Below are 12,047 nucleotides of genomic sequence, written 5' to 3'. Positions count from 1 at the left end.
TAAAATGGTGATGAAAGACTTTGTGTTTGAGCACTGGCGTTATTCTTTTCGCTGGAGGGGTTTTTTCCCCTAATTACTTGGGAAGGCTGATTGATGTCCATGATTTAAAGAAGGCATCATCACAATGGGTTTTTATGAATTACGAATGATGGATTGATTGGTTTGCAGAAGGTGCTTTTGATAGGCATTCTAGGTTTTAGCAGCATACTTGAGCATAGTAGTCTTGTATATAGTTAATGAGATAAAAAATCATGTCGAAAGACTCTATCTGCCATTGTGTCCAGTGTGGCAATTCATTGACTTGACTCGACTTTGAAAAAAGTACAAACTCAGTCAATACTTGTCAAGCATTCATTTGTTCATGATGTTCACTCAATACATAAAACAATAATCACACCAATGATACAACCACCCAGAAAGAGTCATTTGAATTCATCAACTTTTTTGTCATTTCTTCGTTGAACGCTCCCATGATGGACCACTTAGCCAAATACATGTGAGTTATGCTTGTCTAAGCCCGGGTATATTGCATCCCACTGCCACCACATTCTCGAAACATCCTAGTAGAAGAAACCCAGAATCTTGCCGGCAACGTGCTTCCTGCGGGCCTCCTCGTGGTCCATGATACCGGCAGAGGTGGTCAGGACGATGAAACCGAATTGACGAGAGGGAAGTAGCTTGACGACCCACTTCTCCATGTCGCGGAGCTGGACGTTGTAGCGGGGGGAGATGACACCGGTCTTGTTGATGCGGCCGATGAGCTGGATGACGATCTTGCCGTTGCGGTGGTCGTCGACCTCCTCGAACTCGCCAATGTAGCCTGAAGAAAAAAAAAGTCAGTGTATGTTGCGGCGAAATAAACATCAGACGTCATGAAAGGGTTCCGAAGACGTGTAAGTCCTCCGCAGTTCAATATATCGGACACTTAAAGGTCAATGATCGTGGGAAATCGAGATCATTAACTAGTTATCAGCCCGAAAGAGGGGGAAGGGAAGGGAAAGGGATGTGGATGCGCGCCTTTGTCGTCGTTCGGAATAAGGAGATCGAGACGTCTGTAAACCAAAAAAAGTGTACGTACCGTGCTTCTGCATGACGCGGAGGAACTTGACAATGACCTTGGAGGAAGGACGGATCAGGACTTGGCGCTTGCCAGCCTTCTCGGCGTTGTTGATGGCGTTGAGCGCATCGTTAAGGACGGAGGTCTTGACCATTTTGGCGGCGTGTGGAGATTCTCGGTGGCGGCGGAAGGCGACTGAGGTATCTACGCGCAGAAAATTGTGGTTAGCCTCCAGATGCCAGAGCGTGGAGAGTGCCCTCAGACTGCAAGCATGAGGGTTCTTCAGCTCTTGTCGCAGAGGAGAAGCAGTGTCGCCGTCATCCTTGCGGTCGACAGCGATTGCATCCCCAGGCTCTGAAGGGCACTCGGGTTGACAAAAGACATACCTCGGCTGGGTGCGGGTGGTGAGCGGTTGAGGAGAGTCGGTGAGTATAGCAAAAGTTCGAGTTTGACGGGGAAATTGGTGTGGTGGACCGTGCGCTCGCTAACTGGACGGTGCGTGGCTTGGCAGGACCGACTGGACCCTTGCACGCTCGACTGGGGAACCGGCCTCTTTACCTACACCCATGGTTCAACGCTCACTGCACGCGACCATTGCATAGAAGCTTAGCAAAGGGGCCGGTGTATTCGTGTTTAGACACTCAATTTATACATGTAAAGAAAGATTCAATTTGACCGACATACCACCCATGTCGCGCCTTCACGTGCCAACGCGACGTCTAACCGCTTTAGTCATGACGTAGCACGTCTTCCTTTGCCCCCCAGTGTAGTGTATCTGTATTACGAATCTTGTGTCTAGCACTTCACATCTTCATCAGATACCTATTCTCCTGTTACCGCCATGTCTGAAGCATGCTGTACATGCGCTACGCTCCTTACGTCGATACCACCCACATACGATGAGAAGACAGAGAAACCCTCGCAGTTCGAGCGTAGACTTGACTGCTGCGGCCGCGCCATATGTGCCCGATGTTTAACAGACAACCCTAGATTCCAAAACTACTGTCCATTCTGCCAGATAGCGACGGGACCATCAGCATTGCCTCCGCAAGGTCTACGCGATCCTCCTACATATTCGCCACCAGACGAGCAGCAACTGGTGGATGACGAGTTACCACCTTACTCCGCACGTAATTCGTTGCAAGCGCCATCTGAGAAGTCAAAGGCAAAAGGCGAGGATGCGCCGGATGTGTTGCATTTCGTAGACCAGAATAACGACTCGGTACGGTCTTTATCTCTTCGATACGGTGTTCCGGCCGATGCCCTCCGCCGAACAAACAACCTGTTTGCCGACCACTTGCTAGCCGCGCGCAGAACGATTCTTATACCCGGCGAGTATTACAAGGGTGGGGTCAGTCTTAGTCCGCGGCCGCTCGAGGGCGAGGAAGAGGAAATTAAGAAGACGAAGTTGAGAAAGTTTATGGTTAAGTGCAAGGTGGCAGAGTAAGTCGGTTTATGCTGTATCTTGTGGTAGTGAGGGATGTATGCTGACTTAGGTGATTAGATATGATGTTGCCCTTCTTTATCTCGAACAAGCAAATTACAACCTTGAACAAGCGATAACTGCATTCAAGGCTGATGAGGAGTGGGAGAAGGGACATTCTTTAGAGGCAGCCAAGAAGGGCAAGTCCAAGGCCTCACAAAGTCTGGGTCGTAAGAAATGGGGGTTCGGAGGGCTTACTGGCCAAGCTTCGTAGCACATGAGCCACTACCGTTCTGGTCGATGTATGTTATACGAATAGACAGTCTGTGCGTTGATACTTCATGTCTCGCTCTACTTTACCATGTACAGACAAAGCTTTTCAACACATCCCCATCCAAACTAAACATACCCGCCCTGAAACTCCTCACTGTTTTGGTATGAGGGGTGAAGGTTGTGAACGATAAAGACCCCACCCGTTTATTGCCAATGGGCCCCATCATACCGCGCGTCTTGCAAGCACCGTGGCTTACCGTTGGCTGCACGGCAAAGCGAACTACGGGTAGTAAGAAAAACACCTAGCCCTCGAGCTGGGGGCTAGCCAACTCCGTAACACTACACCGTCAAAGCCATCGAATAACAGCCCTCGAGCAACCCCCCAAAATGCACGTAGGCATCAAGCTGTGAAACGCCAACTGCACAACAAGGCGCTTCGTAGGCCAAAAAACCCTCAGGGACTCGCACCATGTGTGCATGTGGCAGACTGGGGGGCTGCTTCGGGCAAAGTGTCGGCGCTTACACAGTTCACTGCACTGTTAGAAAAGCGTATTCTTGCACGCTGATTGGCTGGCAAATCTCATGGACATGGGCACACCAAAATAAGCTGCAGTAAGTAAACCAACCCCAACGAAGGAAGGCGAGTTATGAGGCATGGTAAAAGTAAAATGTACCGCATGCAGTAAGACTGCAAGTAGTGGGGATGTGCAAAAGAGACTAAATACTGCTATTCTGGGCAAAGACTGCATGGGTTACGCGCTGCGAGTGGTAGCGCTGGGACCACCACACTTTTGCAGGTATTCGTAGCGCTACTATGGCAGACACGACTGGGTGGTTGCAGCGGCAAGGCAGATTGAGCCAATGTCGTTTTTCCTGCCTGCTTCTCGTTCTTCTATTTCGAGGTTGCGCAAGTAAGTAGGTTGGGAGTGGGGAGGCTGCAAGGGGCGGGTAACGGCAAAGGGTGTTCTGTGGGCTTGAAACCGCAATTGCGACCAAGTCGTTTTAAAGGCATGTTGGCCACCCGTCTTGGTTGCTTACTTTTCTGTTGTCTATCTAGCTCAGGCAGTAAGGTTTTTCCTCTTGGACGACGGCCTCAGGAACGAATATATCTGGCTCTTTTCTCGTTCGAGTGTTTTGTTTCTTCGTCACTGTCGTTGACCCCTCTTTTATTTTATACACGGACGACAAAGAATAGGTGATCCTGGTTGACACCCAGTTCGGACGATACAATCTTTATATCCTTGTTGTTTTGTTTCATTCACCTTTTCTCGATTACGAGTAATACCATCAGACCGGAACCTGAGAGAACACGATCGTCAAGATGAAGATCAACCCCGCTCCTTTCCACATGGCCCAAGCCATCATCACTGGCCTTGTTGTTGTCCTCAGCATCGCTATCCTCGGTACTTCGGCGCACACTCTCCGTGTCTTCAACGAGCAACACCTGTCCAACCCATGGTGGGCACCCATGTGGCCCCAGCACTTTGATGTGCAAGGAACCAAGGCACTTGTCGCTTCTTCCGTCGTCACGTTGGTCCTCTGCGGCGCTTTCTTGATCGCATCGTTCATTCCCAAAGTACGTATAGTTCTGTGGTGGGGCTTTAGTGAAGTCATGTGGACTAACATGTGACAGTTGGCACTTCGTCAGAAATACACTCTCCGGGCTCTTCTTTCCTTGGCCACACTACTCCCTACTCTTCTTCTTACGCTCATTACTGTTGTCTGGGCACACATTCTTAACGGAAACGCACCCGACGTCGATACCATTCAGACATGGACATGCAAGATGCAAAGCTCGCGGCCACTGGAGCAAAACCTACCTGAGGGCATTGCTATGCCGCCTGGCATGGGCAACGGCGACTTCAAGTCGCTTTGTCAATCGAGCAAGTTTGCGCTCTGGGGAACCCTTGTCGTCTTCCTGCTGGTTGGTGCTAGCACTGGTGTTACAATGGTTACTTGGATAGCGGACAAGTGGGCTGCCAGGCAGCACAGGAAGGAGGTGGAGATGGGCAACATCCCGGCCAATCTGCCTTAAGAGTGGGGGCAGTGTGTTGCATCTTCGTTGAGATGAAGGCTTGCCTAAGGGCTGGTTGGGCTAGGTTCGGAGGCGAGTCAATTGTTTAGTATATCCCGGGGGTTGTCCTCAAAGGCGAGAAGACATGTACTTGTATCTACTGTCAGGCGTACTGGTGTTTTCGGCGGAACAAGGCCTCCCGTCGGCGGGTCATGGGATGTTATATTTCTTTCGCGATTGTACGATTTGAATAAATGAAACAAGTCCCAAGCGGCCAAGCACCAATGCCTCGTTCCTGGGATGTCTGGATGGTGTGAGGGCGCCGGTCGAGATTGGTGATTAGTCCCGTTCAAAGGCGATGAGGGCTAGTTGCGCACGACCGATCCATGGGCTTGTAGGGTATCATGGGAAGGTGGTAGCGAGGTACGTTGACGTAGTCGCAATTCCATTGTCTCTCAAGATACGTGTCGGCAGTGTCGGAGCGCCATAACGCTTGCTGCGAAGTCATGGCATCTGATGGGCGCTAGCAGGGATTGCAGGTGTTTGTCGCTAAGCAGAAGCAACTGCAAAGCCGGCGGGAAAAAAATGTCTTTTGGATGGGCTAAGATGCGCCGTCTCGAGACACAGGCAGAGTCTCAGCAGTTTCAGCGGCGGAGAGGAATCTGTGGTAAGAGTCTCAGTGCGTGTAGGTAGATAGAAGCGGCCCGCACTCGCCCTCGCCCTCGCCCTCGCCCTCGCCCTTCACCCTCGCGCGTCGGACGCGGCGCGCGTGGCTTCATGTTAGCCCGCCTCCCGCAGTGGATCCCGTGAATAAGCTGGTCAGCGATCACCCTCCTGTCCCCATTCCCCATTGCCCTTAGTCTGTCGCGTCATCTCAGCGGCCGCCATCCGCCTCGCTCGTCCCCCATACTACCTGCCATAGCCAGCTCCAAACTATCTTTTGCGCCTGTGCCCTTCAATCTTGTGCTCCCCCAGGCCTGTCGGACCATCCAACCTTTTCTATCCGCCGTTCTTCGACGAGCCGAGCAGCCGATCAGATCGATCCGCCCCCCGGCACAGGGCTCGAGCGTGCATTCAAGCGGCATCAGAAAGATCACCCCTCTCCACTGCGGCAGCGAGGCTGCATAACTGTCTGGACTGCCCCGGCCCGCGCCCTCTTCCTCCTCCTCTGCCTCTGCCTCTGCAATCGCTATGCACCATTGCTCTACACCACCCACGCTCGCTCAACAGCACCCCTGCAAGAAACAGTTCCAGCCTAGCATCGCGACCTATTTCGAGGTGCGGGACGGCTTGCACCACTGCGACCATCTGCCGGGCCTAGAGCCAATTACCCGCCTGCGACACCAAAACACACGGCCAATTGCCCACCCCCGAGACCACCTTGCCTCCAACGCCCCTCCCCACGTCCAAGCAGACTTGCTGAGCGTGGGCATGCGAGTACGCAAGAGCGTGCCCGAAGGCTACAAGACGCACAAGATGCTCTCCTCACCCTCGGACCGCTTCGCTAGGGCGAGGCCTCGCCTGGACATCAAGCCCCCGCCAGAGGCCGTGCCCGACCACTACCAACACCAGCGCGAGCTGCTGCCCTTCTGTGGCCTACACAACATTGGCGGCTTCGCCGAACAACCCACCACCAACCCTCACCTCTACACGACATCTCCAAACCGCCAGAGACCCACCATTGCTTTTCCACTCACCGCCGACGCCTTCACCCAACCCTTCCCAGACCAATCTTCCGCAGACAGCGGCTACGACTCCACCACATCGCCCTCCTCGCAACGTCTGCACAACCCCTCAAAACGCTCCTGGCACGACGAAGACGAGGTAAGGCCACTCAATACAAATTTCCTCTTCAATGGTCGCTCCTCATCATCAAGAGGCGGCAACCTGGCCGTTGAGTTCGACGACGTCCCTGTCAGCCCATTAAGTGAGACACCCACCCACGGCATAAATTCATTACCGCCCGTACGACAGTTTGCGCAGCCCAGATCCAGACGGACCACAAGGCGGACCATTAGCGACGACGACATCGACATGGATTTTGAAAACGCCGCGCGAATCGAGGGTCGCGTGGGCGCAGGCAGTAACAGTGATTTTGAAGAAGCTGACTTTCTGGGCGATGAAGAGGTACACATGAGTGGTGTCTGATCTCTATTTTCTGCCTCTTAACCAAAATCTTTTCTCACGGCCTCTTTTTGCTTTTTCTTTGGGGGGGGGAGGGTGCAGCTTTTTTCTTTCCTTCGGTTTGCAAATCATGGCATATGGCGCTACACGGTGAACTTATTACGAAAGATGATATGTCGTTCATGTCGGCGCGTATACCCGGGATGTCGTTTTTTTGGGGATTTCTTTTTTATCTTTCTTCCTTGCTTTCTAGACCTGGTCTTCTTCTTCTTCTTCTTCTTCTTCTTCTTCTTCTTCTTCTTCTCCTCTTCCTATTTTGTTCTTTGGTCTCCAAGTTGTATACTGCATGACCTGATAAAGTAATCTAGTGTATGTATGTGTTGAATTAAAAACGATCAAATAGTCTCTTTGCTTGCCCTATCACTACTCTGATCGCAAGGCTGTCGTGCTGGATTCGCGTCATCTGACTTCCTTCCTCTCTGTTACCCTGTTTTTGCGTTCATTACGTAAGTGTGTGTGTGTGTGTTGCTGTATGCCGTGCCTGCCTCCTGTAGCCCTGATTATGTCACGTACACGTGCATTGTTTGTGTTCCCGTCACCTGAAGAAATCATTGGGATCACTGTCTTCTTTTCCCATGTTCAGACGTCCCTGCTAACGATTGCCTTTCCTTTTGTATCGGCTAGGAAGAGCTGTTGAAGTCTTCACTCCAGGAGCCGTACCTGCTACAAGAAGACTGCGTGTGACAATTACACCCCAGGGATTGAAATTCGAAACTACTAAGACCGATACTTTTCCTGTTGTGGAGGGTAGTGTAGTTTAAAATACTCCACATACCATGAATGCCTATGAATCTGGCTAAGCTGCCTGACCCTGCTGTCCATTGATGTAAATAGTCTGGCTGGAGCAGCCAGCTCGGCCAGATCGGTGGGCATCTGGTGCAGCTTGTTTGACGTTTTCGCCCCTTTCAGGTTTGTCGTGAGTTGCACCCTACATGTGATGTTTTGGAACGATATCATTGTGTATTTAGACTATCTAATTCTCGTGAACAGATATAAACACAACTAGAGTAGTGAGAGTTCATCTCCTACCTTATATAGTACTAAAGGTCTTTACTTCACTACTATTAGACTTTCATTACTGCAATGGTTAGTTTTAGATACCGAACCTTAGAATGTACGTAATCTTCACCCGTAGAAGGCTCTTTCCTAAACAGATATTGAATTTCACTTTCACTTCTATTTACACATAACTGACGAGACCAAAGATTTACTTCAGAACCTATCAAAGTTGTCGTTGGAACCTCCAAGACGACCTATTTCGTGAATGAGGCGCGACTTCGTGCGAGTTCCGACTTCTTCTCCAAAGTGTTTGACGGGCACTGGAAAGAGAGCACAGCGAGGACCGTCACGTTACCCGAGATTATGCCAACGGCTTTCAGTATCTACGACAAATGGCCCTATACTGGCTACTTCTATACGACAGGGTCAAATTGCCTAATCTACGACGAATGGCTTGATGAATATCGTAAAGAAGAGTATATCACGTTCGGCGAATGCTACCAGCTAGCCGACTACCTCCAGGCCACAGACTTTAAAGACGCATGCATCGATTCCTTGATCCACAAGACGCTGTTCGATAAGGAGATTCCATATGGTATCGCAACCAACATGTATCCCCACACTCTTGAATCTCGCCCCATCGTCAATTCGCCATTCACCGCGCCCTCAAATTTTGGCCAAACAAAGCCTTTGAGTTCTTCGATGAACAGAGATTTCCCCAGGAGTTCCAAAACGACTTGATACTTGCGTTGGGGTTGAATTTACGGGATGGCCTCAAACGCGCTTCTGCAAAGGAATACTTTGAAAATATTGACCCTTGCAAATACCACGAGCACACTACGAACAATAAACCTTGCTACAAGACAAGGTACCCGCATCGCTCCTGAGCACGTTTACAGGTGCTGTAAGTGACACACACGCACATACATACCCATGCTCCTTGACCGAACTGACGTTCCGACACATAGGCCAAGACCATCCGAGTTTGAACCGACCAGCAAAGACAAAGATGACTGAAACATTTGGGTTGGTAGAGTGAGGTTGTATACACGGAATATTCAAAGAGACGGATACATATCCTGGTCCATAGTATGGTCTCTCTTCACACTAGAGCTTATCGGAACTACATTTCATGGGAGATTTCTTTGCTCTCGTACCTTAGATAACCAAATCTTTGTTTTATAGAACACAGTGCTCTAGAGCAACCACCACCCTTTCCACCCCTTGCAGAAGAACTCGAATGATACGATACTCTATATTTGATAAACACCTCATCATTACCGCCTCATATTCTTTATCTTCCGATCCCGATGCTTTGAAAGGAAAAAAAACGCCAACGCTATGCATACGTGCGTATAGCAAATACACACTCCCGCCTCTCCCTACCCATCAAGTGAACCAAAAAAAAAAGAATCTACGACGTCGACTTGGTAAGCAGGAACCCCACATTACACTCCGGCTGCTTCAAGACATCAAGGAAAACATCATCGTCCACCGCAACTGCCAAATCATCCACTACCTCATCGTCCGCACTTCCCTCGTCAGCGCTCTTATCCATGCCCTTAAGAACCTTGGTATCAATATGCCGATACTCCATCAACATCCTTAACTTTGGCTGCTTCGCCGCGCGCCTCGCCTTAATCTTGGCCTCCTGCTCCTCGATATTAACCTCGCTAGCTTTCCTCAGCATCGGGTACTCCTCTTCTTCCACTTCGTCCTCTTCAGACTCTCCATTGTCAGGATCGGGTGTACCTTCGAGCTTGCCCCGACACTCACACGTGCAGCCGAGTAAATCGTGAGTCTGGCACCCTTCGCGCTCGTCTAGACGAAATAAATCGCGGAGTTCCTCTTGGGAAAAGGAGGATGCGGAGGCTTTGTTGTCGACGACTGCGTTAGCGAGACCCATTTTCATGACTTGGCGTTGGTAGATTTTCTCGTCGAGACCACCCTGTACGAGGAAGCGGTAGACCTTGCAGGGCAGCTTCTGGCCGTCGCGGTGGATGCGCGCCATGGCTTGTAGATCAGTGGCAGGGTTCCAGTCGATGTCGAAGAGGACGATGCGCGAGGCGCCGATAAGGTTGAGGCCCACGCCGCCAGATTTGGCTGAGAGGAGGAAGGCGAAAGAGGTTGTTTTGGGGGTTTTGTTGAATTTCTCGACAAGGGACTGGCGCTTGGAGGCTGGCGTGCTGCCGTCGAGGCGGAGGAAGGTATAAGAGAGGGAGACGAGGAGGCGCTCGATCATGTCTAGTGTTGTTGTGTAGTTTGAGACTATGACGATTTTTTCTTCGGTCGTCGTGTAGATAGAATGGACAAGGCTGTCGAGCAATCGCAACTTTGCACTTGAGGCGCTGGACTTGAGGATCTTGCTGGGGATGAGTGGGATGATGGATTGCAGCATCTCAGATGGCGTGTCATCATTGTCCTTGGACGATTTGAGTAATGAAGGGCTGTTGCAGACTTTCTTCAGCACGTTGATGAGCTGCAGCGCAATGTCCGTACTACCCAGGGCAAGTCTAAAGGTTGGTGAGTCCAGAATAGCGCGGTAGGTCTCCGCTTGTCCTTTGGTCGGCCTACAAAAGACAATGTGCTCAGTTTTCGGCGGTAGGTATTTCGAAAGGACTTCTGCTGTCCGCCGGATCATGAACTGACTAGTCAGAGATACAAGCTCCTTCCAGCGTGCCTCGCCCTTTTCAAGCTCTACTTCGCTTGCGTCCGGCTGACGACTACGCATAATTGGCAGTTCGAACGACCGCTTGAAGGCGGCTCGTTGTCCGAGGAGTCCAGGGTTGACGAAATCGATGGCAGTATAGAACTCGCCAAGATCGTTCTGCAATGGGGTACCGGACAGGATGATACGCCTCTCCGTGTTCAGAGACTGGATAGCAAGCATAGCTTTGTTGTTAGCCGTCTTTAACCTATGACCCTCGTCGGCAATGACAATGTCGACACCACTGCCTTTCTTCAACTCTTCTTGAACGATACGAAGCATCTCGTATCCGACAATCATAATGTTGTAAGACTTGCCCATGGTGAAGTTGGCAATCTTCTTGTTCTTTGCATCCAAGACGAACACACCGACTCTCTCATTTCCGAGCCACTTGCGGAACTCACGTTTCCAATTATCTACTAGACCAGCAGGACAGACAATTAGGGCTTTCTTGATAACAGGAGGGGAATCATGTATCGGATTCTGCTTCATCAATGTCCAGAGAAGTGTGATGGTCTGCAGCGTTTTACCCAAGCCCATCTCGTCAGCCATGATGGCACCCTCACCCTCGCATCGCATACCCATAACGCATTCATACAAAAATCGTACACCCTCGCGCTGGTGGTCTCGGAGATGCTTGCTGAGGACCGGGTCGATGACCACGTCGACTATCTGCTTTCCTTTGGGACACGAATCAGGTCGTTTCATGATGAGGGCGTTGGGTGCATTTGGGTCGTGACGGGGTTGCGGAATTGACGGGTTGCGCTGCGGCATGACAGTGGTAGATAGCAACGGTGCCTTGAATTGCTGCTTGCGATGAGTTGAAGGCTTGTACTCGGGCACACTCTCCTTATCGTCGCTAGTTTCCTGTTTCCTCTTCGAATTGGGTTTCACTGATGACAGAGGCTTGTGTCCTGGCTCAGGCCGCTTTGACTGCTGTATTGGTGCAGCCGCAGCCTTGCCTAGGAACATGCGTCCTGAGAGGTAATCTGCCTTATCCATGGAATTCTCAACTTCTATTTCCCTTCCACCAATGGAAAGAGTAGATCCGGGGAGTAGTGGCCGACTGCATGCTCCCTTTCCCAGCTCTTTCCCCGTCTCGCTGTCGTTGAGCGTAGCGTATCCACCCACGACAGCAAGAACGCCGTCCCCGTCCCATGTCTTATTTTTTTTGGTCGTATGTTTTCGCCATAATACCGTATAGTAGTTCCCTTCGAGACCCGGGGGTAGGAATTGTGCTGGTGCAGGATTGTTCATAGTATTGAGCGGTTGACGGTTGCTCGCCGACAATACATTGGATCCAATTTTTCGTTTCTTGCTTGGTGGCTCGCCATTTTCGGGACGCGGGCGCGAGAGAGTGAGAGGCCGGAAAGGTTTCATGGTGAGTAGC

General features: G+C 50.8%; 6 protein-coding genes across 6 annotated transcripts; 4 read left to right on the top strand and 2 right to left on the bottom strand.

The window, feature by feature from the left end:
- Positions 1-560: 560 nt before the first annotated feature.
- COCMIDRAFT_94920 (uncharacterized protein) lies at positions 561-1,211 on the bottom strand (the record flags this gene model as incomplete). Its single annotated transcript, XM_007689660.1, has 2 exons — positions 561-820; positions 1,079-1,211. 2 exons carry the CDS (start codon positions 1,209-1,211, stop codon positions 561-563), a joined length of 393 nt encoding a protein of 130 aa, XP_007687850.1.
- Positions 1,212-1,898: 687 nt separating this feature from the next.
- On the top strand, positions 1,899-2,754 carry COCMIDRAFT_26212 (uncharacterized protein; the record flags this gene model as incomplete). Its single annotated transcript, XM_007689623.1, has 2 exons — positions 1,899-2,500; positions 2,562-2,754. 2 exons carry the CDS (start codon positions 1,899-1,901, stop codon positions 2,752-2,754), a joined length of 795 nt encoding a protein of 264 aa, XP_007687813.1.
- A 1,320-nt stretch (positions 2,755-4,074) lies between these two features.
- COCMIDRAFT_94994 (uncharacterized protein) lies at positions 4,075-4,788 on the top strand (the record flags this gene model as incomplete). The annotated part of the gene is made up of 2 exons (XM_007689659.1): positions 4,075-4,329; positions 4,387-4,788. 2 exons carry the CDS (start codon positions 4,075-4,077, stop codon positions 4,786-4,788), a joined length of 657 nt encoding a protein of 218 aa, XP_007687849.1.
- Positions 4,789-5,958: 1,170 nt separating this feature from the next.
- COCMIDRAFT_95008 (uncharacterized protein) lies at positions 5,959-6,915 on the top strand (the record flags this gene model as incomplete). The annotated part of the gene is made up of 1 exon (XM_007689658.1): positions 5,959-6,915. The coding sequence occupies one exon, from the start codon at positions 5,959-5,961 to the stop codon at positions 6,913-6,915; it is 957 nt and encodes a 318-aa protein (XP_007687848.1).
- Positions 6,916-8,160: 1,245 nt separating this feature from the next.
- COCMIDRAFT_95041 (uncharacterized protein) lies at positions 8,161-8,691 on the top strand (the record flags this gene model as incomplete). Its single annotated transcript, XM_007689657.1, has 1 exon — positions 8,161-8,691. A coding segment is annotated over one exon (531 nt), but the record flags the coding sequence as incomplete, so codon positions are not given.
- Positions 8,692-9,364: 673 nt separating this feature from the next.
- Positions 9,365-12,037, bottom strand: COCMIDRAFT_94940 (uncharacterized protein; the record flags this gene model as incomplete). Its single annotated transcript, XM_007689656.1, has 1 exon — positions 9,365-12,037. The coding sequence occupies one exon, from the start codon at positions 12,035-12,037 to the stop codon at positions 9,365-9,367; it is 2,673 nt and encodes an 890-aa protein (XP_007687846.1).
- Positions 12,038-12,047: the final 10 nt, after the last annotated feature.

The sequence above is a fragment of the Bipolaris oryzae genome (assembly GCF_000523455.1).
Source record: "Bipolaris oryzae ATCC 44560 unplaced genomic scaffold scaffold_62, whole genome shotgun sequence".
Taxonomy (NCBI): Eukaryota; Fungi; Ascomycota; class Dothideomycetes; order Pleosporales; family Pleosporaceae; genus Bipolaris; species Bipolaris oryzae.
This window is presented reverse-complemented; position numbering and strand designations above follow the sequence as displayed.